Source organism: Aulostomus chinensis, chromosome 21, assembly GCF_037954235.1.
Source record: "Aulostomus chinensis isolate RoL2024-O1b breed Wild chromosome 21, RoL_Achi_v1.0, whole genome shotgun sequence".
Classification (NCBI taxonomy): Eukaryota; Metazoa; Chordata; class Actinopteri; order Syngnathiformes; family Aulostomidae; genus Aulostomus; species Aulostomus chinensis.
Window position 1 is genome coordinate 2,434,664 of NC_141340.1, and position 27,438 is coordinate 2,462,101.

The 27,438-nt window shown below is 47.9% G+C and overlaps 1 protein-coding gene across 3 annotated transcripts in view; it reads right to left on the reverse strand.

Moving 5' to 3' along the window:
• Nucleotides 1-26,836, reverse strand: part of LOC147241350 (cadherin-6-like) — a 61,709-nt gene extending 34,873 nt beyond the window's left edge. Inside the window, exons 1-2 of one of the 3 annotated variants that reach the window (XM_086190744.1) lie at nucleotides 26,653-26,836; nucleotides 1,969-2,256 (exon numbers count right to left, since the gene is read on the reverse strand). In XM_086190744.1, coding sequence (XP_086046870.1) covers nucleotides 1,969-2,205 — 237 coding nt within the window. In that variant the 5' untranslated portion in view covers nucleotides 2,206-2,256; nucleotides 26,653-26,836. Of the gene's footprint in view, nucleotides 1-1,968; nucleotides 2,338-25,009; nucleotides 25,308-26,652 lie in introns of those variants that run through there. The other 2 variants (XM_086190742.1, XM_086190743.1) reach the window with 2 other exon arrangements.
• Nucleotides 26,837-27,438: the final 602 nt, after the last annotated feature.

Sequence of the window (27,438 nt, forward strand, 5' to 3'; positions counted from 1 at the left end):
AAGTCATATTTGACTGTAGGGCACAACAGGACACCTTGATGTAAGTGGAATGGACATTAAAGATGAGCTGCCATACAGCTGACAGTAAGCACATAATGTATTGGACAGCCAACAGCAAACAAAGCCCGAGGCAGGATGGATGTATGGATGGAAGCCGTCCGATACAGAGCGGCGCAGGAAGGAGTCTTAACGCCTGCAAAAATGCGTCCCTCGTCCCAAAGTCAATGAGGGTTTTAAATCGGTTAAAGTGATACTTCAACGAAAAGGAGCATTTTGCCTTTCAAGTACTCACAAATAGGTGTGTTGAGGTCACAACGACGGTTTTCCCCCCTCCTGCATTACTTTTTGGCGACTCCATAACGCAGCAAGGGCCAGCCGTGTTTTGTAGCTTGAAGCTAATGGAGACTGATGGCTAACAACAACAGAATCGTCCCAAAATGTCTGTTTCTACACTGTCCAGGTCATCGTCTGGTATAATCCAGGTCTTCTTCACCCGTATGATTAGTTCAGCTCGATTTAACTGAACGCACCAGCTGGTCACAGTCGTTCAGTGTAGCACCCAAGTATTGTGTTTGTTTCTATCTCAGAGTTTTGGGATCACTGCGTACGTGGCAAAGCAGGGGAAGGAGAAGACGTGCATGATACCAGACGCTGTACTTGAGCTTGGACAGTTTTGTGAAGAAAAATAGGAGTTGGAGAAGTACTTTTATAATGAGGAATAGCAAAAGATTGTCGTATTCTTGATCCATTTCCACTGGATGTAAATGACTTTGATTACTCAGTGGGAGAAATGTCGAGTCCTTTATTCTACTGCAGGAACCACAGGTAGATTTCTCAGCTTTAGTTCTAAAAGTAAGCTTTCCAAAGTCGAAGTATTTCACATCCTCTTTTATGAACAAAAACTCAACTTCGGATTGATAAGACAGAACATAATGAGGCACTTTTAAATGGACAAAGAAAGCAACTTTTCAAATGCCGGCCTGTAAAAAGTTCAAGGCGGTCGCTTCGTGCAAACTGAGAAAGGTCAGACAATAGAAGCTGGGAGAAAGAGTGAGCGAGGCAGAGAAACTCCAGGTGATTACTGCCAAGGCCACGAGACTCCCTCACAGCTGCAGCACGGCTCCTCCACGAGAGGCGCGCACCGTTCCCACAAAAGTACACCAGTAAAATGATCTCTGGATGCTCTTTTATATCAAACGCAGCGCTTCCCACAACGGTTTGTTGTCCGTATCCGTTGGATGTTCAGCGGTAAACAAAAAACAGATGCCTGCTCTCTGGGTACAACTTCCAGGCGGACATTTATAATGAAATTAAGAGGAAGATTGCCTGATTGATGGTTCTTATCAGACGCTGGAAGGAACTGTTGGAATGGTTGGAGGGATTCTTTACACCCATAAAAATCATTTTTGCCTTCCACATTGACGTTTTAGTATCTGCACTTATCTTGATTAGTCGCTTGTTCTGATATTCTTGCAGTAATCACAAACCTGTTTTTGATGATTGGTATCTGGCATTTATTTAAGTCTCCACCGTAAATGACGGCCAGCTCCTTCTGATTTTGCGAAAAACTGAAATAAGTGAAATTTTGTTGAAAATGAGGGAGCGAGAACAGACCTTCCATCCAGGCGTGATAAATCTGACCGGCGTCTCGATGCTTGACTCAGTGAGATATTTCAGTTGGTGCGAAACAGAAATACAGTTTGATAAACAGGCAGAGCTCGGAGACCACATTTAAAATTCATGACATGTTTGATATATTTTATGTGCTATTTTTTTGTGGCGCACTCTCATATTGTGTTTTACTGCTTTGCCTGTGTAACAATACAGTTTAGGCTCAGTCGAGCTGATCTGAGGACTCATCTCTTATCATTCTGTGAGCCGCTGTGGTCTCGGAACATCTGCCTCTGCATCAGATACGGTCCGGAGCTCTTCTTAGGTCTGATAAAGGAAAAACACGCTCTTAACTACCTTGCCGACGTACTGCATGTCTGTCCCGGTGTACTCCTCCAACAAAAAGAACTGGTTCCACATCCAACCTCGTTTGGAGCGCCTGAGTGGAACTCCATTGGCGTCCTGCCCCGTCAGCCCCGTGGACACCTTGTGCCCCCCTGTAGTCCTTCGCAGGGCCTTTAGCCCCATTCCTGCAGAGCTGAGGTGGGCCGTGACCCACAGCACCATCAGTAGGCAGGCTTTCCTCCTCTCCATGACCACACCTCCCTCTGTCGTCGTCCCTCTCAGCAGCTCGTGTCCCGCGGTCTGTGGTCAGAGTATTGAATCAGCCCTCATGCTGAAAACCACTGAAGCAGGAGAGGCTCCTCAGTCTCACATAGGACGTACCTGGAACAATAACACAGAGAACCAGACGGTCAATACCGGGAAGGGAAGCAGCAATTTGTTACTGCATGAACTCTGGTTTCCTAACCTGCATTCAAGAGTGGAGTCACCAGCTCACAAGAGGGCTGGGGAATAGAGAGGCCAGGCTCCTTGAGACAGCCGTCCACTTAAAACATTCAAGGGTTTCTTAAAAATTATGAAATAAGGCCTGGTCGTAAAGTTGCGCTCCGATGACACATGTCAATGGTGCAAGCGCTATGCTCCAGTACCCTGGATGTTTAGGGGCCAGGGACGGTTCCTTTGTGCAACCACACTTGATTTCTATCTGCTATTGTGGCTGCATGTAATGAGACCGTTGACAATCTGGTTATTGCTGCAGGCCAGCGCACGCTAGCAATGGACGCTTGGCCCGAATGTGGCCCACATCAGTGCCGTAACCGAGCTAAACGTCCCAAAACTGTCCCCATTAGGTCTGCCAGTTACTCAGACCCATAGCAAGATAAACAAATACAAACACCTCCTTGGTATTTGGGGATCTCGCGGTGTGAACAGTTGGTAAAGGTGCAATCATATTTTCCACTCCAAATCTAAAGGAAGCTGCACATTACCAGGAATGCTACTTTCTTAATCCAGATTCATCTTCCAGCTCTCACCGATGCTCAGGAGCTTTGGATCGAGTTCCATCATCCAAACAAGTTTCCTCAGTGGGGGTTGCTAGCATGGGTCGCTGCTTACACTCACTGCTACACCCAGCTAGCCGCCACACTTTGGTGTAATCTTGGACTGTTTTGGCACTCACGTGGCGATGTGGGTGTTTCATTATCACCTCGTAAAAAGCTCAAGACAAAGATAGTAACGTAATGTAACTTGGGGTTCCATGAATACAGTCAAATCCCTTTGGTTCAACCATGACTCGGGAGGTGCTCCTGGGAGTCACTATCACCTCCTGAGAAGGAGCGTGGTACAACAACTTGTGTGGGGACTTTCAAAAAATCCCTTTTTACATGACTCTGTTTATCTAATCTCAAATATATAAATTTGAGCGGCCTAATTTGGATTTAGGACTGAAAATATTTTCCATGCATCAAGTGATTTACAGCAATTAAATGAAATACTTACTAGCATTAGCAAGAGAAAGAGAGGAGCTAAATGCCCACAGCGTACCTGCTCGGACTCCTAATCCAACACCAATTTAAGAACATCTGTACTTGCAATTTACACGTTTTTTTGACACAAAAATACAAGAAAACTCCGAGGCACTCTCTTTAAAACACCTAAAATGAATTTACTGCTAATAGCAGGGTTATCAAAGATGTTTAAAGCAACACTTTCAAGTGTTGCAGTATTAAACCTTCATCAGAAAGTCACTTTGACTCAAATAAACAAACAAACTCCTGAGTCCAGGAAGCACTTCACCTGAATCCTACCAGTGGGTTCTTTATTTTATTGGACGCTTAATTTTACTTGCTTCAGGTTTTGGCTGTTTATTTCTCTGTGCTTACTGACTCTGCCCCAAACTAACATTTAGTGCTGAAATGATTACTTGACTAATTGGGTAGCAGGTCCAGGAAATGCATTTCCAACAATTTGTCGGTTATCACAGTGAAAATGCCCCACTTCTTCCAAATGTGATATTTGCCTTTATTGTCGTCTTTTTAATGAATTAGCACGGCTTGGCGATAAGAATGGCCCGGGGTGAGGCAATCCAGCATCCTCATCCTCCCTCGTACACATTCGTGCGCTCACTATGCTGAATGCCATTTGTCTGATTGATTGGCAGGCTGCATCGTCTGATAAATATCAGATTAGAAATTCGTACACATCGATGTATGGGCTCACATCCTGTAGAGCATGTGTCGAGCGGCTTTATCTGCATTACGCCTCTGAATCAACATCTAATAGAGTGCTGGTCTCTGTGTGGAGCAGCCTCTTCTATCTCCTAACAATCTTCTTCTGCACACTTTGTTATCGGACCCAGCAGAATGACGATGGAGACCCAGAGCAATGTCAACGCCAGTTTATTACCTTAAGATCAGTGTAAAGATACTGAACAAAATGACTGTTTGCAAACCACAGAGACGAGCCCCCGATGTGGCTGGAGAGTATCTCCACGCGCTGTCTCTCAATCATTTCCCACCCAGCTGTCCCTCTTCCTTCCTTCCTAATGGAGAATGCAAAACATATAAAAAAAGAAGAAAAGGAACAAGAGGAAGAGTGCAGAATGGAAGTGGAGGAGGAGGAGGAGGTAGAAAGAGAAAGAAGGCCATGTATTCTGCTTTTGTTCTCATTATTCCTCCCCGGCTGGGCGATATCCAGGCCGCCAGTGTTCAACGGCTAGGCGGGTTATCAGTGGGTCCGCTGGGGAACGTCTGCAACGTTCTCTGGTATCGCACACTCTCAGAAGGCAGTTGGGGAGGGTGGCGGCGGGGAGTCCAGCCCCAGAATGGCAGGTCTGGTCGGCTTCCCTCGCACAATATGTTGGGGAATTAGAAAACTATGTCTCTGGACATGAATTAAGTACCCTGACCTGCACACAGGCGTGGAAGCAGACAGACTGAAGGGAGGGGAAGAAATGGAGCGAGTAAAAAGTGAGGGAAGGTGTCCACGCAGGGGAGCAGAGGCAGCGGTGCTGTCACTACACTCCCGTCTGTGATACCGCCGCTAACTTTGGTATCTGAATATCTGCAGCTGCAGAAATAAACAAAGACCATCAAGCGGTGTCACAGGGAAAAAAAAAACAAAAAAGCACTGCCTTACACAAACAGATATCTTACCACACCGACTGGACGGCTTTGTAGCAACTTTTGTTGGAGGGGTTTTGATGTTGACTGGGTGTCTTTGCTAACTCAAAACAAACTACAATAGCGCCATATTTCACTCGTGTGTCAGTCTGTCAAAGCAGTGAAGAAAGATTTATGGAAAGTTTAATGCAGCTGTGTGTTTGCAGCTCTTTGCCTGCATCTTTTCCACTGGCAAAGGTCCATAGAGGCAGTTTGACTCCTCTGTACTTTCACTCCTACAAATCTAATCCAGCCAGCATGAAGGGCAAAGCCTCCAAGTAGCTGTGAAGCACTTTTTTTTATCAACAATCTAGACACACTTTGTGGCCACCACAACTGTCCTACAGTGGCTGCAGGGAAGTGCTAGCTGACAAACAAGTAAGCAAACTTCATTGTACAGCAAGACAGAGATGGAGGGAATACAAGGAACGTAAAGGGAATGAAGAAAAAAAGCACCAATAGATCGAGAACAAGGAACTGCAAGAGCGTGAACCTCTGCCAACCAGGCCGTGTGAGTACAGGAGCAGGCTCAGGAGACTTGACTGGACCTGAAGGTAGATTTGTTGCAGGGTATCAACATAGTGAAACTGTTAAAAAGAGTTCCTCCGCCGTCTATAAACTCTGATATTTGACATTATGCAGAAAAAAGGTCCTCCAGATTCAGAATAAGATCGACGGGCCATCTGGAAGCCAAAACCTGGACTTTTAAAATACCTCTAAACACGCCAGGAAGACATGCTGCGCATGTCGACAGAGATTTGAGCTGAAGCTGAACAGCAAATGCTCAAGGGGGGTTCACCATCGTGGTGGACTAGATTTGTCTATGACATGTCCACAAAAACCCTACGAATACATCTATGTCCTGCCACTGGCCGAGAACTGATCCGGATCCGGATCAAGTCTAAAAGGTAAAGTCCCCTGCCATACCATCTCTCTCTCCGCCAAACTTCATCAAAGTCTGTGAGTCTGGAGATGTTGAACTCTCACAGACGCTTTGTGACCTCCTCGTGCAGGAAAGCAGCCACAGGAAACAAGACCATTCATGTGCTGGTTCTGGGCGCTCGCTTCACACGCGTTCAGTCACACCAGTGACACCTGTTAAAAAGCAATTGTTTGATCTATGAAATTGCAAAAACAGAGTGAAAGAAAACCCCCAAATAAAATCGAATGCCTTTGTCAGCCCACGATATTGGAATTCAAAACTCACGGGTGTTCGCTGTCCATTTCTGGGAAGCAAAATAAGCAGCAAATGTCCACATGTGAAAGCATAAATCAATAAATTACTTCGCAGTTGTTGACTGTTATTTCTACTCCACATTTCCCTTTGGGCAAATTCCTGCTCTGCATTGATAGACTCCAAAAACCGTGCCAGCTCATTTCAGATGGCCTCTATTTGTATCTGAACTCCTGGCACCTCCTTCTTTTTTGCGCCGACTTCTAGCGCCGACTGATCAGGTGAGCGAATCCTCTGCCGTCAAACGCGCCTCTCTTTAAACAATTTCTAATCCCCGTGTTTGTTTACGCCCTCGCGATGTGAAGAGTTTCACTTGGTGAAAGTTTTTGACATCAGATGTAGTGACTGTGTCAACCCTGAGGGCTAAAGGAGGGGGAGAGGGAGAGTGAAGGAGAGGCAGAAACGTCCTGTCAGAGCAGCGTCAGCAGTCATGCCCAGAGACCGGCCCATCCATTACGCTACCTGTCTTTCAGAGGCAGCCAAGGCATGCCCTGCTTTCCCCTTATGAGGCAAATTGCAAGCAGTTGAAGCTGGGGGGTGAGGTCCCCTCGTTCTCTTTTCCCTCATGCATATAACCCCCCCCCCCCACCACCTCAGCCACCCCCCCCCCCCCCCCGTGCCTACTTTGCTTGCACAGGCCAGCGCTGATATGCATTATCGCTTGGGTTTTCGCTGAAAGCCAGTCACTTTGCATGTGTCCTCTGCCTGGCTCAGCATGCGCAGGGAGGAAAAAAGACTCCTGGGTCAACAGTGCGTGTGCTGATGGAGGCAGGTGAAAGTGAGATGGACTGTCAGGCTTCTTAATAATGCCCGTAGAGAAATAGTCTCTCAGACCACCGCTATGAGCTGCAACTCTCATGGCAGGAGCTGTTTCCTATCCAAATTTAGCAGATGATTTTCTCTCTCTCTCTCACTCTTTATTCGCCCCCTCCAACTCCCAGCACACTCGACTTTATGAATTTACTTAATTGACGCTGGTGAGGAGCATGTGGGACTCTGAGCTATTGATTAGCTGTAGGCTTCAGCATGCTTGGAAATACCAGAGGGTCCCTGGGGTAGATTCATGAAGCTTTCTACCTCGGATCCCCCAGCACTGGCAAGCCGGCCTTTTCAATGGATTTCTTCATAATGTCACAGTGGAAAGCTAATGCTTTCACTGTATGGAGGGCTCAGCCAGTCCCTCGGGAACGCTCGCCCCTTGACCACATTTGTCATATCCTGGAAGCCATATTGTACAGCTCCCTGCCCTGATAATTCTCTTGACAAGGGACCACGACCAGGAGTAAGTCAGCTAAAGCTTTATTTTGCGACGTCAAAACGATGTCAAAGCTGGTTAAGAAAGCTATGGTAGCACATGTTGGCCAGTGGCTACGACAAAATGCCTGCCTCTCTACATCTGAGAGAGGAAAGGGAGGACTGAGAGAGAGAGAGAGAGAGAGAGAGAGAGAGAGAGAGAGAGAGAGAGAGAGAGATGGAGAGAGCGATTTAAAAGGAAGTGAATAATGAGGTCACATTTCTGACAGCTAATAGACTGTCGCTGCTGTGAAAACGACAGGTTTGAAACACACGTTCGACACGTTTATCTGGAAGAGAGAGCATTGTTTGGAACCCGTTTACAGACCAAAGTCCTGACCCAACTTTGACACGCTGTACTCAGAGACTTCTCAGTCGCTCGTCACTCCACTTTCATGCGTCACCCACAGGACCTGGAGTGACGCTCGGGCCTTTGGAGCCGATATTCTTCAGGATATTTGCAGATGTTACTTTGGCGTTAAAACCAGGTTGTTGAAACAAGTCAATGAGCGCTTTGCAGCCTTGTTCCATCCACCCATCCACCCACCCATCCACCCATCCATCCACCCACCCATCCACCCACCCATCCATCCACCCAACCATCCACCCATCCATCCATCCATCCATCCATCCATCCACCCACCCATTCATCCATCCATCCACCCACCCACCCACCCATCTATCCACCCACCCACCCACCCATCCATCCACCCATCCATCCATCATCCATCCATCCATCCATCCACCCATCCATCCACCCATCCACCCACCCATCCATCCACCCATCCATCCACCCACCCATCCACCCATCCATCCATCCACCCACCCACCCATCCATCCACCCACTCATCCATCCACCCATCCATCCATCCACCCATCCATCCATCCATCCATCCACCCACCCATCCATCCACCCATCCATCCATCCATCCATCCACCCACTCATCCATCCATCCATCCATCCACCCATCCATCCATCCACCCATCCACCCACCCATCCATCCACCCATCCATCCATCCATCCACCCATCCATCCATCCACCCATCCATCCACCCAGCCTTGTTCTCACAGCAAAACCAGATGGTTTTTAGCGAGATGTCAGAACCTTCTCAGCTGTTGTTCCGGCAAGACAATTAAGTGCTTTTAAAATTCACCTGTAATTCTGGTGACGCAGCTGCACAAGACCCTGTGACATTGGGTTGTTTTTTTCAGGGGGGGAAAAGGGGGAGTTTTTAATGTGACATCAGACATTAGCGGCCAACCTGGGTGTCTTCAGTGAGACATGGAGAACATCTGCAGCTGCTGTTTGGGTGACAAAATGTGTGCTTTTGATCAAAAAGGCTCAAAGTGTTTATTCACACGTCAAAACTGGGCGTGACACGTCGAGACGTTTGCAACAACTGCTCTGGTTTCAAGAGCTTGTGTTCTTTGCAGAACTACACTTCTCTCTGCATTCGTATCTAAATCGGGCATTCAGCTCGAGTTGTGCTGGTGTTGCTAGGAACTTGCAGGGTTGTGCATGAACAGATTGAGCGTAGCTTTTCATTTAATGGTGATGTCTCTATGGTTATTTAGTTGTTCTTGACTGCATCCGTTTGGTTTTACCTCCAACTCAAGCCTTGGAATGGAAACCTTCCGTTCTTCCTCAGCAGGTGTTGTTGGAACGATGACTTTCACATCTCAATCACAATAAGGTTTAATTATATCGACTGAGAATGACAGCAGCAATGAGAAAACGTCTTTGTTTAAAGCAGAAGTTTCCTCCTCCGAGCAAACAGAAGCTGGAGCCTGACGGGGGAGTGCGTCTGCTCTCCTTCTCAGCCCAGCGCCTGTCGCTATAGGTTATTTTTGAAAAAGAGCCACAGGTCTCGTCTTCCCCTGTTCGCTCTCTAAAGGAGCACCATCGTCATAATGAAGGTGTGTAATAGAACATGACACCATAATTATATTCTCTCAGTTAAGAGCTAGTGTTTACAACAAGCACAAGGCGGCCTTTCTCCCCCCACCCCCGCCTCCTCACACACACACACACACACACACACACACACACACACACACACACACACACACACACACACACACACACACACTCACTCCCCTCTTTGTCTCGCCTGCCCTGTCTTCGCTTCATATCATGTGCCATTTAATTGCATTAAAAAAAATGCTTGATGAAAAAATGAAAAAAGTAAATTGCTTTAAATTGCCTGTCACAGATTGTGCAGAGTCGCCGTGGAGCAATGAGACTGGAGCGTTGTGTTGGGTAAGCAAGATTAATGTGTCTGCTGCCAGTGTTTCCACAGCCACGCACTCACAGAACCGCCTGCTATAACATTTAGAATCAGAACAATTAGCTATTAAATGTATCTATTGGTTTTATCGAATGCAGGAGCATGAAGATAGAGACGGCCGTGCAGAGAGTTACACAAATGCTTTCGTCAATACATATTGGATCTGAGCGGCTAATGGCCTTTCCACTGCACGTGTGCTGATACAACAGGCCCGCGTGGCATTTTAGCCTCATCTAGATTTGGGAGCGACTCTCTGATGAGGCCTCTTCACTCCATCCTACCTCTGTCTTCCTCTCCCACCTTCTCCTCCTCTGTTTTTTTTTCCTTAACGAGGGATATGAGCGACACGGCAAAGCACCCTATCGTGCCCATTGAGCCGAAGCAACCCAGCAAGAGCCCCGGGGGTGCAATTAAAAGTGAGAGAGGAGAATGTCAGGCAGGTGGATGAGCGAAGGAGAGGAGAGGAAGATGTGGAAAGGAGGAGGAGGAGGAGGGTTGGGCACTGGTGCCACAGGTAACGTGGTCATGTTACAATCCACAGAGGAGGTCCTTAAAGGGTGCTAATGTGTGCAGGTGTCAGCAGCAGGTTGCTCCCTGGCATCCTCGCTGCCTCCTCCTCCCTCACGCTCCACTCATCCTGGGCTAAAACGAGCTGAATCCCAAGTGGAAGTTTGGGAAGCACAAATCTAGGACTCTTCATTTATCTTAGAGCCAGTTTGTTGTTCTCAACAGTTCCCAAAGGAAAATCGTCCAAAACAAGGTAGCTTGATGAACCCGAACGTAAGAAAACAAGGTTTGTGTGTCTCTGGTCCTTGCAGCCGAACAGAAAAACAAAAAAACAAAAACAAAAAACCCAGAATCCTGCTGTCAATGTATATTGATCTTTTGTTTAGCTGAAAACAGTCTAGACTCACTGCCGCATTGTCTTGACAACATGCTGTACAGTCGCCTCACAGATTAAGGCGAGGAAATTGATCACTAAAAGGAGATTTTCAGAAGGATTCGGGATATTACCACGAAGCAGAATAAAACTCGTCCACAGCACGAGGAGGGCAAAATCATCATCACGGCACGCCGGCGAATAAACAGATGGAAATCCCCGGTCAAATTGGAATGCAAAGCTGAAGCGGGATTCCTGAGTGAATGTCAGCGCTGCATCAGGGTCTTCAAGTCCAAATTAGGATTCAATCTACCACGCTGAAATAGAACAAAGTTAATAGCTCTCTAAGTCCCCTTTCTGCTTCCAAATAACACATTAAAATGTGATGCCGGCATTTCAGTGTTTATCCCTCAACACATCAGAGCTCCTTATTCCATAAATAATGTGATATAAATTTCAAATAGCAGCTAATTTCTTCATGACAGTAGGTGGACTGCCATCAATTTCTTGATCGTACATGACAAGAATGTGAGAATGGGACTGAATGACGGTAATCCACATAAATTAGCTCACACTCTTCACTGTCAGAGGCTCCCACCTCATTCATCCCGCCGCAGCGCTCCGGAGCTCACTGCAAACACATTACCTCGCCTCTATGCCCAAATGCATACCAAATAACCCATATAAATCACACAATCTGGGCCAAGTCAATGAGAGACCCCTATTTTCCCTGTTTTCCAGTTATTTCCACAGCGCCATCATTCAGCAAAGCTCGCATCACTCAGTCCGAAGCGCTCGCCTTCGCCGTCGGAGTGGCCCAGTTTAGAAGCCACAGAGGGCTCCTGAAGTAACCCTTCCTCTAGTGCACTTGATTCTGTGTCTGGACTAAATTGTGGGTTGCCAGTGAATCCACGCGCGGCTCTGTCTTTTTCCTCTGCGTCTCCCTGCCTGGTAAAAGCAAAGATGCACCAGTTGAAGAGAAACCTCTCCTCTTCTCAGAATCCGAATCGTCACACGTAGCTGGGAAATGTGCTTCTCAACTCATAAACAACACTTTCCCTCTTTCTTTTTTTCCACTTTCTGACTCCACTTCTCAGAATTAATTGACTAAATTGGAGCTTAAACTCATTATCTCCCCTCGCCAGTCCTCCGATCCTGCGCCAGGGGCTAATAAATGGAGGTTTGATTTCACTAAATGTCCTCTTGTGAAGATTAATAAGTACCCTGGTGACCAACAGACGTGGTCATCCTCGCTTGGCGACGCCTGAACAAACGGACACAAGACGTCCTCGCACATAAAGAGCAGGGAAATAATGGCTTGATGGAATTCATCCGCTGACACGTTCGTGGATGTTTGCTTTCAAGAAGGCATGTTTTGTCACCAGCAGCCGTGTGGTGGAACACAACTCTCCTCGGAGGAGCTGACAATGGCAGGAGGGGGAGGAGTGGGAGGATGCGGCCTCTGTGGAGGGGTCCGCCGCCTTCCTGCTCTCCCCACTGTGGCCTTTGTGGTGATACACTGGTGGTAATGGGAGCCTCCGTCTCTATGCAAATCAGCGTCTGTGTGTGCAGTCGAGCACAGAAGTCTGTTTTCTCTCACATTTAGCCGGACACAAAAGGCCAGTCAATGTTATACCAACAATAAATCTGCTAATTAAAAGTTGTTTTTTATATATCAATGTCCTTGTTTATCTCTTGATAATATTGCTGCTCCACCTGGACATCAGACTACGCCGCAGTCATCGCGCTCAAATGAATCATGCGTCCCTGGAAGCAGATCCATTGATTGGACTACACAAAGGTCAAACTCGGTGCAGTGAATTGAAAATCAGTGAAGGAGTTGTGTTCCCACGTTTGTCTCAGCCTCCCCGCCGTGACAATTACTGGCGAGGGAACGGCGTGGAGGCACATTTCCATTCAGGCTTATATTGACTGTAACAGCAGGTCAGCGGCGAGGTGGCTTCAACTGTCACACAACACTAAATAATACATGGGGCTAAAACAAAGACATCACATACCTTAAAAATATGGCCCCAATAAAAGGCTGCACCGAGAAAATTGTTTCCCCCTCGACGAAGAGTAATGACCTTTGCTAGAAGCCCACCATAAAATAGCAGGGTGACAGTTAGGAGCCCTTGTTTTTACATTATTAATAGAAGTGGCTGCGCACAGAAGCTGCGGATGTGCGCTCCCGTGACTGTTCTTAAATTGGACGAAATTTTCTCAGACTACAACCAGCGGAGCGTTGGAGTGTTGAGGAAGCCATTTGTCACAGACACAACTGCAGCAGCCGCTCTCGAGGTGAAAAACAAATTCAATTATTGCTGCGAGCGGCGTTGAACGCACCCTCGGCAAGCGTCGGGGGCGCGGGGTGTTCCGTACAGTTCCAGGCTGGGGTGACGTCTGGATCCTGCTTACAGGAGAAGACTTATGTGTAAACTGCGTGGTGCAAACGTCACTTCCTGTGTCACATGACTCTTATCAAGCATGCAGTCAAGGAGCCAGACGGTGACAGGGTTGTTAGACGGTCGCATCGGTGGAAATCAGCCAACGGTTCGGTCATCAAGCAAATATCCGCAGAAACGGACGCAGAGCTGATAAATCCAATGTAGCGACACCTCAAGAGCCGTGCTGGCGCCACACCAGTGACCAGCGGGTGCCTTTAAGGTTTTAGCCTCCTTGCTAGCACGTCTGGTTGCCACGCCAACAGCGAGGGGTCTAATTCCAGTGGCGGAGGCCATATTGCCGCTGCCAGTCAGAGCGACGGTTCTTCGGGCCGGGACTCTCATCAAACACCTGAAGTTTGACAAAGACCCCAAAGTTGCAGGTTTCAAGATGAAACCCAACTGTCGCTGCCGAGGCCTCGTCTGCACAGCGACTGAGCACGGCCCCAACCTGGTGAACCCGGGAGGACGTGAGTGAGTTCTCCAGTCTGTGCGTTTTTGAGCATGTTCCCAAAAATGTAAAAAAAAAAAATAAAAATAAATAAATATATATATATATCTAATAATCATAACTGAAACCAACTCCTGCAGGGGGGCCCTGATATAAATACAGGTGTATTTAGGTAGGAACGTAACGTGACATGTTTGTCTGCAGTATTGTCAATAAAATCAGGTTCTCTCTGCTCGCTTCTCAACCGGATCACGTCAGAGAGGATTTGAGGCTCCTCTGAGATGAACAACAGACGGCCATGATCTCCTCTGACCTTAACTGTGACTCATGTTTATTTACCTCGGCGAGTTATCCCCGAGGGACGGACGCCTCATCACTGAAATGAGCGCCGCAATGGCTCGGCGGTGGTTTTGTTTTTATTGCCACTCCTGGGAACGCGTGACTCTAATGAACAAAGAAGCCTGATTGATCCGCGTTAGCGTTTGATTCCCGAGCACCGCGAGCCAGACGCATGATTCAATACGCCGGCACGCCGGCGGAGAACCCCTTGAACTTTGCTGTACACACATCTTTAATCACACTCACCTTTTCTCATGGCTGGTGTGACTTCCAGCTTATTTGTAATTACCGAGCTCCTCGGGGGGGTTGGCTGAACAACAACCCGGGCCATAGGTCACAGAGAGACACTGTAGCTGGCCATATGGGCTCCGGGCCTTGGGGCAGCGAGTGGGTGGACGCCGGCGATGGCGCGGGGAAGCTAGCAGAATGGTCGGGGCCAGAGATTGAATTATTGGGAGACAGGAGGCAGCCTTATCGTGCAGCGGCCACATTGCAGCGACGTTTTCACCCCTAGTTTCTATTTCCCATTTCACACCTGGACTAATGCCAGATAGGATATGTTCAGGCGCCTCGTTTTACCCCCAGATTCACAATCGCCAGCCACCAGTCAAAAGAGGCGTTATCTATCAGCACCTCACCTACCCCCTCTCTCTCTCCCTGCCTCCCTCTCTGGAGCCTCCCCCCTCCCCTGTTGTCACCCGCGCTGGTGGTGTTATTACAGATAAACAATCAATACTGCATTAACGTGTCCAGCGAAGCTACCTGGAGTTAAACAGGAAGACGGAGGGAATAATTCAAACCAATGTCATGGGCGGACTCAAAGCAACTAATCTTGCTCATGAACTGGAAAAAAATGATATGTATTGAGAATTCAGGCCACTTTCTTTCATTATCCTCAGCCATCATTTCTTTGTGTTTTGAGGTCACCTGATAGGTTTCTTTTCCTTCCTCTCCTCGCTGGTCACAGAACGAAACCCCACTGCATTAAAGAAGTAATACCCTACTTTATAGCAAAGGTGACCATGGATATTGGAGAGCAGGGACCCATACGATCGATTTGGAGCGAGGAATGGAAATTTCAACATGATTCCCAGCCAGGCATTCTAACTCAGAAGTATTGGACCTTCTCTTTTTTGATGATTGCTTCCAATCCAAGTCCCATTTCGAAATTCTGATGACGTCTTTATTCAGAGGAAGAGGGCGGTGGGGGTGGGGTGGCCGGGGCGAGCCCTGGTCCCGGCCCCTGACTGTGTGGTCCTTCTTTGCAAAGCTGCAAATTTGCATCTACATTCCCAACACTCTTCTTCTTCTTCTTCTTCTTTTTTTTTTTGTTCTCTGTGGAAAAAAAAAGAAAAAGAAAACAAAGAGCTTCTTATGAGGAGGCCCGTCGCTGCCTCTCCCAGGCTGGAATTAAATACTCCTCATTCCATCCTCATTCATTAGCCCCCACAGCCCCAACGCCACACCGGGGCGGCGAAATAAGTCCCGCACACCAAATAAAGGCTGACTGATTGAGCCTGTTTACTAATATTGCTGCTGCTTGATTATGGAGGGCCGAGCTTTCTATTACTGCACAGGAAAGATGAGGAGGGAGCAGACCAGCACTGTCAGATTAAAAGAACAAAAAAAGAGAGTGAGAGAGGGAGAGAGGGGGAGAATGCTGGCTTGATTTACACCTTCATTACTCTCTCCTAACTCTGCTTATTGCAAATCATGATGCTGCTTTATGAGCTGAATCCTCTATTACGACAAGGCCCGGCTAGACGCTGCTTTAGTTCATAAAGCCAGCAGCAGCCGATCCACTCATCCTACCACCCTGCTGCAGGACCAAAAGGGGTCCAGAGCAACCCCCCCCCCCGCCGTTGGGGCTCCAGGGGATGACTTCTTTCCCTGAGAGGAGCTGTGAGGCGAAGGAACTCACAGGGAGTGTTAATGTTAAGTGAGTGATGGCGTATTTAAGTCAACAAACATCTAGGGCGCTGGAGGTGTGTGTTTACCTCCTTGCTGCCACCAACTGAGGAGGTGTGTTTACTCTAAAAGCAGCCGAGGGAATATTTAGATAGGATGTATTGTTGTACTTTTATTTATTGAGCTTGCTCTTTTTCTTGCCATGATTCAATTTTGTGTCCACGTGTGGCGAAGGAGAGGAGGAGGAAGACGCCGGGTGCAAGACCTAATAAATCAGCAGAGAGGATGAGGCGTGTAGGTGAGTGCGGGTGTCAGGACGCTGATGTAAACAGGGCGCTGGTGCGGCAGGCACACTGGATGGAGGTTTGTTGTGTGTGTGTGTAACACGCTGATCCGGCCTGGCCTGTCTGACTCCCATCTGGAAGAGGGTTGACAGAAAAGTTGACAGATGCTTCGCCGACGTCCATTATTTATGAGACTGAGGAGATCCACACTGCATCTCACAGGCTGCTGCTACTGTAGGTCGACTTCTGACATTGTATTCTGTGTGTGTGTGTGTGTGTGTGTGTGTGAGTGTGTGAGCGAGGCTGATGAGTGGATGTTCTCAAATATGTGCGCTTACATATCTGTGTTGGCGAGCCCCTGTGTGCCAGACCCACTCCACCTGCCTCTGTGAGGTTAACCTTTGACCTCTGGAGTGTCACGTAGACCTGCTTGACAGGCTGCCCCTCCAGTACTGAGGACCAGCAGCTCTCTCAAGACATTGCCAGCCTCCCCACCCCCACCCCCCTGGCAGTGCAGGTGCACAGACCTGAACTCCAGTAGGAGGAGTGTGAAAAACTCTCCCAATATAAAACCAGCAATGTTGAAATAAAAAAAAAGTGTTATGGGTGACGTGTTGGCGCTGGGCAACACGTGAGAACACGGACACCAGGACATGTAAGACATTAAAATCAATGTTCGTCCAATCGGTCCTGGAGCCTGACAACGTCATTAAGATTGAATTTTTTGAGACGTAAGATTTGCTGCTCAGCGCGAATCACGACTCTCCACTCTGAAAAACACTGACGTATTGATACACTGACGTATTGATACACTGACGTATTGATACACTGACGTATTGATACACTGACTTATTGATACACTGACGTATTGATACACTGACGTATTGATACACTGACTTATTGATACACTGACGTATTGATACACTGACGTATTGATACACTGACGTATTGATACACTGACTTATTGATACACTGACGTATTGATACACTGACTTATTGATACACTGACGTATTGACACACTGACGTATTGACATACTGACGTATTGATACACTGACGTATTGATACACTGACTTATTGATACACTGACGTATTGATACACTGACGTATTGATACACTGACTTATTGATACACTGACGTATTGATACACTGACGTATTGATACACTGACGTATTGATACACTGACTTATTGATACACTGACGTATTGATACACTGACTTATTGATACACTGACTTATTGATACACTGACTTATTGATACACTGACTTATTGATACACTGATGTATTGATACACTGACTTATTGATACACTGACGTATTGATACACTGACGTATTGATACACTGATGTATTGACATACTGACTTATTGATATACTGACTTATTGATACACTGACTTATTGATATACTGACTTATTGACATACTGACTTATTGATACACTGACTTATTGATATACTGACTTATTGATATACTGACTTATTGATACACTGACTTATTGACATACTGATGTATTGATATACTGACTTATTGATACACTGACTTATTGATATACTGACTTATTGATACACTGACTTATTGATATACTGATGTATTGACATACTGACGTATTGACATACTGACTTATTGATATACTGATGTATTGACATACTGACGTATTGATATACTGACTTATTGATATACTGACTTATTGATACACTGACTTATTGATATACTGACTTATTGATACACTGACTTATTGATACACTGACTTATTGATACACTGACTTATTGATATACTGATGTATTGACATACTGACGTATTGATATACTGACTTATTGACATACTGATGTATTGACATATTGCTCTTCCCTGTACTGCGCATCTGCAGGCCTTCAGTTCGGGGGCGCACGTCAACTCTCCCCACAGGTGAGCCCGTGTACTCTGGAAGATCAATTCTGTACCTTCGAGGTATTGAACATTTGAGGGACCGTCCCTCGAAAGCATGAGCGTCAGGCCTGGCCTGGGGTGACGCGGGTGCAGGCCAGCAGGGCGGGGTGGGGCAACCCTGCCTCACCACAGTACAGAACGAGGCAACCGGGCCGTGCGCGAGTGCGCTCTTAAAACCCACTTAGAGGCTTAGAGCTGGGGGGGCGACCACCAGATTGAATTAAAGCTATGATTAATTGAATCTAGTGGTGAGTAACTTGAGTGACTGATGTCTCGTAGGACCAAAGGTCTAGACAATTCTTGAGAATAAAGCTATATTCCTCCACGCAGTGACATCACAGGCAGTTGCCTCAGGCATGGATGGCTGCCTCTAATATTCCTGCTCGGAGTGCTGCTTTAAGCCCTGTACCACCGGCAGCACTTCTGATGCTGCTATCAATGTTAATGAGAGGCACGCTATAATTAATACAAATGGAATTTTAATGCAGTTTTTCCATTTCAAAGAAATTCTCCCGGCATCTTTGCCAACGACGAATTCTCCTGCATTGTCCTCCGGCAAACAATAACCCAAGTTTGGCATCGCCTTCATTAGATCAAACTCAATTATTACCGAGTGCTTGAAGCTCCCCTCGCGCAGGCCTGGCAACTTGAAGGTCTGCTGGCAGGTCCTGCCCCATTTTCCTTTGACTGACGGCAGCGTCAAACAGTAATTGGAGGCCCTGGAGACCCGTGCACATCCGTTTGTCAGTTATTCATGTCAAAGCACAATGTTCAGCTGTTGGGGGTTTCACAGAATGACCTTTTCTCAAAGTGGACAGGTTTCCCCAACTGTCTGAGACGCCCTGGGTATTCTTCCGCCCGATATAGTAGCATGCTCTTATTATTGCACGTCCCGTGTTGCTGCAGAAAGCTCGTATTGTGTCCTTCCCGCAGGAATATGAGGTCCCAGAATGGTGCTTTGATTCACCAGGTAGTTTGTTTGGAGGTCTTTCTCTCGCTCACAATGAACCATCCTAATGTTTTGAGAGGCAGCAGAACAATGGCAGAAACCTCTCTTTTTCACTCCGGGGATTGAAAGTAAATAGGACCTTTGCTGATGCGTTCGCCTGCTCATTTGCAGCACCTCAGAATGGAGCTCGCACATTGTACCTGTACGCAAAAAAAAATATGATAAGAAAGAAAAAAAAAACTCACAAAGGCGTTCTGCAGGACAATAGCGCAGCGGAGGAAACGGGCGCACAATGGAATCCAGATATCATTCACAACATAGACAGGAGACCATTATCCACAGAAGGAGGGGCCCATCTGAAGGTGACAGCTTTGGGAGACAGAGGAATTGTGCGCACGCCGCTCGCTGCCACCAGGACAGCACTCTCCCTGAAGCCAAACCAAAAAGGACCAGTATTTGCGGCGCCAATGCCTGCCGGGCTGAGGTGTTACACGTCATCTGCAATAACCTGGATCATTACTCCTGGAGGCTGTTAGAGGGGAAAATCACATCACTCTGCTTTCACCGCTGCCAAGAAAAATCGACACGCAAAAAAAAAGAAAAAAAAAAAGTCTCACACACCTCAAGATGAGCCTGCAAACACACACGTGTAACCACACATCTATCACACACCGTCTGGGGGTTTACATACCAAGTGGCATCCCAACAGTGTCCCACCAGCCAGCGCTGCCTTAAGCTGACAGCTCTCAGCACGGCTGGCTTACAGGGGCAAAGTAAGCATCATTATCACCCTCGCCGCCATACTTGGAACAAGCAAAACACTCATTTATCCACCACCTGACCCTTCACTTCCCTCTCCCTCTCATTGTAGCGCTAATGCTTCTTGTCCTGTGGTTGGACTCTCTGATCTCCCATTAGCCTCCTGTCATCCTACGGTCAATATTAACCCCCACCACCGCCTCTCTCACCAACCTTTCACAAAAAAGTCAGTCAGACAGACAGAGAGACAGACAGACAGACACCTCCTCCTCCTCCTCCATACTCTTATTAACTGGCTGTCATGTTGAGCAGCCTTACCCCAGACAGTGTTTAGCGTTGCTCAGTCCACTTACTGCAGCCAGAGTTAAGCCTCTGGGCTTTGCACAGACAGGAATCACACCAGAGGCGAGAGGCAGGACCGGTGGACGTGATCTGGTCCCCCTGCAGGCGTTCCGTCCTGTAGGACAATGAACCGGAGCAGAATCCCAGCCTCACACGGTCTGACATTCTTACCCATAATCAAACAAACACGAGGGTTGATGGCAGCGAGAATTGGAGCCGAGATGCGCTACTCTGAAGGAACTCTGGCGCCAAAAGAAACAGGGTCCATTATTGAAAGTGAACAGCCATCTTTGTGGCTCCACCTATGAGGCTGAGTGTATCTGTACGTGTGAGTCTCGGCGGCTCTGCCCTCGCTGAGAAGGTTTGGAGAAGAACAGAGGCACCGGTGATGGTGAATGACAGAGGTGAGTACGTTCGGCTCAGCTCGCCGCCGCGACGTTCTTCTCCTCATTAATGCACCAAACACAAACGCTGACCCGTTGGCGATCAACACTGATCTCGCTTTGTCTCCTGACGGCTCCTGCATGGACACTTCTCGACACAGAGTGCTGTAGAATCACTTATTTTCCGACTGTGAGAGACGCGCCATCCTATGTGCTCCCTGACACAAACGATGGCATCCACCAATCTGTCGGTTATCTCAACAACGATAAACCTCCCTGTGGAAAACACAGCTTCCCCACCCACAGAGGGACGTCTTCAAAACGCTTCTTGTGTCCCTGCAACACTCAAAAGACTGACTTTTCCGTCATAAGTTACAAAAAAAGGAGACTGAAACCAACAAATATTAGAACATTTTGCTTGAGAAAGACTGAATGAACGCTCTAATTACCAGATATGTACACTTTGATCTGTTAATGATGGAAAGTGGTTCGTCTGTGTATGTCTCCCTTAAATTATTCACAAAAAGAAGATATGCACTCTTTCTTCATTAGAACATTTTAATAAGTCCAAATATGTACAGTACAGCTCGTGTCAGACAACTAGTAATCGTTCATTAGCGTAGCAAAACTCTGAAATAACCAGGATTCTGATTTAAAGTCAAAACGAATCTCCATATTTTCTCTGCTCGGGGGAAAAGATTAGTGAATGATTCGACTTCTAATGTTCTTTTTCTTGTTATAATATCTCCAAGTTTTGCCCCATGTGGCAGGAGCCCCGATCGCGGCCCGATCCAGTTTTTGATGAGTGGGTTCTGCGGTTTGTAGATGTAAATCAGCGGCAGCGTTAGCTGAGGAGCTTCCGTCTCCACCTCTGCCAGGTAATCTGCGTGTCAGCAGGGTGTCTGCAAAAACTCACGAACATATCTCCAGGAAATCTGGCAATCTCGACGGGTCCGGAGCCGAGCGACGCGTGATTGGATTGCGAGAGAAATCTGGATCTGTGATTGCTGCTATTAGATCATTACTGCTCCCCCTGCATATATTGGATATAGAGATTTAACTCCAAATCCAGTCCGAAATGCAACCGTACACTTGCGGGGTCAAGCAATTGATTTCACCTCAAATTTCAGAGACAACGGCTTTCCCTGGTCCTTAAAGGAGCAGTCCTTGTGTTTTTCAGGGGGGCCTAGAGAACGCCGAGGCTGAGCGGGAGCTACAAGCCTGGATGTGTCACCTGGCCTCTCCCCCCTTCACCCCCTCCTCCCTTCTTGGGGTATTTGGTGTAAGAAATGAGACGTGGCTGGTGGATAGACTTTCACGCCCCTGCTTTACCAGTGTCATTTCCGCACTCTGAAATTGTGCCATGGTCTACAGGGCTTTGTTGTAAATCACTATCTCCCACTGTCAGACTGCAGTCTGCTGCACACTGTGGATGCCTGGCGTTCTGCTGCCTCCTGGGTGACTAATATATCTTGTTAAATTGTGCTGAGAAGCATGTGAGGAGAACTGTGCACCTCTCTTTGTACTGTTTGCCTGTGCCTGTGTTTACGTGCGACTACTTCAAAAGGTGTGTCACTGGGCGCCTGTGTGGTTCTCCTGACTGAATAGGTAGGCGGAGATTCTTCAAATATGCTCACTAAACTCTTCACGTCTGTCAGGCTTTGTCTGTAATTCAGTCAGATTGGGCCAGCTTCCGCTCATTGTGCAATCGAAGTTGTGAAGCTATCTCTTCATAATTAGAAAATCTGTGGAGCCAAGCCACAGTTTGAGGGGGAAGAGGCTTGGCAGACTGTATTATTCAACATTGGCAGCAATTTACTCCCACCCCAAAGAAATGAATCTAAGTGATTTCACAGCCCATCCTCGTCTACCGTACTGTATAAAGATGGACTTTCCTCTTATCGACACTTCTTAAGCCACGCACGCACATTTGCACCAAGGCATCATGACTTCTGCCGGCCCGGGAGGAAAACCTTCATCTCAGAGACAAGAAACATCTACAGACTGTTGCTCTCTTTGTGAGCTGTTGTCGTTGAGACCCCGCAGACCTCTCCTGTTGGTACGTTCCTCTGTCAACATCTGGTCCAGAACCTGCCCCCCAGGTTTTATTCTGCGCAACTGCAGCGTTCGGGGAAATGATGAGAATCACACATTCTTTGGAATCAGGGAGTTTAGAAGGGCCGTGCTGGTGGGCACTGTGGTGACTCACTCCTGTGGTAACGCCTCCTCATCTCCAGCTCACGGCTGCTCTCTTCACGTACGTTTATGATCTCGTTTTGGGCCGAACGATGGGGAAAAAAATTAGAATAAATTTGACCAAATAACTCCATACTGCGGTGCTGACACGGGGATGATTATTGGATTCACAAAATGATCCCCATCAGTGTGTGTTTAGAGGTTAACGCGATGAAGGCAAACACTGGAACAGTCGGAAGTCCATAAAATGCCATCGACTGACGGCGATTCAGCCTTTAAAAGCATAAAAAGGAGTTTATGCGGTTTCGCTCGGCACGTGAGACGTTGTCTGGTCCCGCGTCATAGACGCACTGGCCCTACTTGTTACAACAAGTTCTTATCTCCCATCTGTAATGACACATTTATGACAAGAAAACGAGATAAACCCGTTATCGCCACATCAGGAGTCAGAGGGATTCATCAGCAGTGCGGCCTCACCGGGCTTCCGTCTGCTCAAACAGGAAAACATCAGAATCCAGGTGACTTCATAGGACGGATATGAACCTGCTGTCAAGCTGTCAGTCAACGCGAACCAAAATAATATTCAGCTCATTCTGAAGCAGGTTTCTGGGACTTTTCCCCCAAAACTTTTCCAGGCCGCTTTCCAATTCCATGACTTTTTTTCCAGGTTTTCCAGGACCATCGAGCACTGCACTATCAGTGTTGAACACACGCCGTATCTCCGGCCAGCCACTTTGAAAACAGAGTACGTTTCTGTGTAATTGGTGTTCTCCTGCACAAAGCGGGGAGAGATAATTACCCATTGTTAAGTGAGGTGTAAATTGTCTGATCCATGTGTATTTATCTTCTCTACACACAGAGTGAAAAAGGCCTTTTCGGGGGGATTTAGACTCCACATGCAGAGCGCCGTTCTCCTGGCCGGCGTCCAGTCGGAAAATCTCTCTTCCTGAAACCTGTCGAGAAACGCTGGCTCAACTGTATCTCGTCTAATTCCAATGTCTTTTTAGTCACGGCAAATTCAATCTGGGACTCACGTTGACCTTCTGAGGGGAGGTGACACCCGCCCCCGCCACAGATTTAACCCGACGTCACAATCCCTTCCGCGTAGGCCTTGTTTTGTTTTGCTGCCACTCTCACCGCTCCATAAATAGAGAGGGAATAAGAGAATCTGTCTCATTAGGAAAGAGCAGTTATGAAGTTGCCTGCAGGAAATTTGCACTAACGGTCACAAGAAGACTCCAGAAATAACGTCATGGGCCGCGCGTGCGCGTGTGTGTGTGTGTGTGTGTGTGTGTGTGTGTGTGTGTGGTGGGGGGAGAAATCAAATCAGTCATTCTTTGTGAAGTGAATAAACAAGTCTGTCCTGTGCAAAAAAAGAGAAAAGACAGAAAGAAAAGAAAGCCCAGTTGGCTGGCACTGGCAACTCCAGATAAATATTTGGCACAGGAAAATCTGAGGAGGAATCCCGGAGCCCTCGCTGTACAAACAATGTCATGATTTATTATCCCATCACACAGACTGTGACTAATGCAGTCAAACAATCAAGGTGCATCCAGTGAGCGACGATGCCCAGAGGTGCTCTCACTGCTGCTGACTTCAAATGTTCGACGCCCATTAGAGCCACACGCTCCGCGTGCAGGCTCCACAAGTATCCGAGCGAGGAGGCCGGAGACATTCCCATAGGGCATCGGCTTTGCAGAGACGGCGGCCACTGGGATATGATTTTATTAGCTCCAGATGCCGCCGAGGAGACGACTGGACACATTCAATATCTGAGCACAACACATCAAAATGATGCTGCCCATCTGGAGCACAAATAATGTAATCAACTCGGGTCAGCGGTCATCCTCGTCTGGCCGTCGGGTAAACCCGCCATCCTGTGACGTCACCAGGACAGGATGGAGCCGACCGGCAGATTTGAGAGCTTTTTGGAATCTCCCCTAAGCTGCAGCACACGACCCGGCCAGCCAAGATATTTGGGGGCGAAAGAGGAAGATGAGAAGTGAGGGACTGTCTTTTGTAATCGGAGCGGCGGCTCAGAACGTGCAGATGGCTGTGGTGTGTCTGCTTCCCTGTCTGTCAAATCAGTTCTGCTGTGCTCCTTCTAACACCTTCATAAAAGCTCTCACACACACACACACACACACACACACACACGCGATGCATTCCCCACACACATGCAAACACATGCTATTTGCAGAGCCTTTAAATATTCAGTACCTGCCGTGTTTTCCTTGTGACTTTGATCAGCCACAGATTCGACTCCGTCCCTTTCATCTCTGAACTTCAAACCCCTGAATGAAAAACCTGGACCAGAGAAACCTGCTCTGGTACCGTCTCCCCTCGCCAGGCTGCTCTCTACCACCGACCAAGTTGTTCCAATTAAAAAGAGTCACGTTAACCCGCCGTTTACAAATGTAAATCTTCAGCTTTGGTTCGGTCCAATCTGCCTTTATAGGCTCTTGTTTGTAATTCCAGAAGTATGCAGCCTGGGAAAACTCCGGGGTCGTCCGGCACCCCCCAAACAACTTCCCGGCCGCCTCCGGCCACATAACCTCAGGCTCACCACGAGCCAGAGCAGACACCTACAGCAGCAGGCAGGACGCAGGAACTTTCCCCCCAGCACCCCCCCCCCCCCCCCCCACAGAAGAGGATTAAGGCCACATGCTTTATCTGGGTTTGTTTGTTTGTTTGGGTTGTTTTTTTGGCGGGGGGGGGGGTGGTATTAAAACAAGTTGATTCGACTTTCTGTCTTCGATCATGACTTTAACTCTAAAAATGTAAAATGCAGACTAAAAACAGTCATGAAGATTTAGACTCAAATCCCGACTTATAAAGTCAGAATTAATGAAGATGAAATCCAGACTTTAGCCCTGAGCTTATTCTCGAAATCTGGAGTTGAAATTTAGAATTCTGATACTAAACTCAGATTTATTTAGATTTTTCCCACGTTTAAACCCAAGACTTCTGCCTTTCTAACTCAGAAACAACAAAGACAGTGACCTGAGCTTCAAGCTGCCAGGATGTTTTGACTTTAAACTTCGACAAACTCGGCATCCAGACTTCAATCTCGTTCCATCTCAACTTTTGTGGGCCCCCACCCTCTTCCAACAGCCCGTGCCAACAACCTTCCAGTCAATTCTGTCATAGCTGGATTCAACAATCTTCTCACTAAAGCTGCTCAACTTGATCCAAGTCCGGGGGGGGGGGGGGGGGGGGGATGGGTTCTCAGCAGACCTCACCCCGCCAACAGAGCCGCACAGAGCCACCGCAGGCAACCAGACAGCCGCCCGCCTTTATCAGAGCACTGCTGTCCCACCTGCATCGATCCACATCCCGGAGATTCGCCGGTGGCTGCAGCGTCGCTATCATCGAGGGGGGGGGGGGGGGGCTTCACGGACACCTTCAAGCAAAGAGCTGCTTGAAAGTTCCATGAAATCAAACCGAACGAGCTGTGGCCTGCGCGCACCACTTGGCACTGTTTGGGGTTTTTTTCTTACTCGGGACATCAGGACGCGGCGCCTCCGCAGCGACGGCGCACGCAGGAGACCAGAGGCCAAGCAGGGGGGGAGAAAAGTTGAAGGAGCCGCCGGCCGTCGATTCAAGTTGAACGAATAGAATACAAATAACTTCATCTGAAATTCAGAACCCGAAGTTGTTCCACTAATTAGTCAAGACGAGCAGCGACGGATCCGCGAGCGGTTTGAGTCTACAGGATCGATGATGGAGAGGAGGAGGAGAGCGACAGCAGCACCCGGGCTCGGACACGCGCTCGACAGAGAGAGAGAGACGGGGGGGGGGGGGGGGGACGCCTACAAACGCTGCAAAGTTGGCTAGAAATGTCACAATTAGCTTGAAGTTACCTGGTGATGATGGCGCGTCCGGGCTGTGGAGGAGAGGAGCCAGGAGGAGGCAGGCGGAGGCGGGAGAGTATCCGTTCACTGCTGCCTCTGTTGCCCGATGTTCCACCTCAACTGCGCGTCTCAGTCGCGCCGCATCACTCCTCGCTGTGGATGTCAGGGAGGCTGAGGGGACTCAACCCTCCCATTGGCTGCCATTCACAAGTCCCCGGCAGATCACGGCGCCCAGCAAAAAAAAAAAAAAAAAGGGGGGGGGAAAGAAAGATAGAAAGAGAGAGAGAGGGGGCAGGCGATCACGGAGGAGGAATACAGACAGGAGCGCTGCGCTGCGAGGTGTTCCTGTGCCTCCTTCCTTCCTTTCTTTGGTCTCATTTGCATAAAACCCTGATCAGGAGAGTCAGGGTCGGAGCGCAGGCTGGAATCAATCAATACATGGGTGGGGGGGACTCCGGTCAGATGGTAAGAGCCCGGGGGGGGACGAGTCTGCAACAGTGGAGGAAGTCAAACGCAGTACAGTCGCGTGTTCTAGTACACGCGTGAGCAGTACAAGCAGACCGGAGGTACTCACTCCTCAGATATCAATCATCCCTCCTGTTTGTGGCCAATACTGACCTGAGGTCAGTGAGTGTGCAGAGACCTGGTGACTGCAGGAGGCTGGATTCATTACTACTAATATTGTCTGTATTACAACAAAGTTATACCACAGTCACAGTCTGTAAAAACACACATGGACGTAGGAAATGTGAGATGTAAGGTTTCCATCATAGATTCAGAAGAGACTTGAGCGAG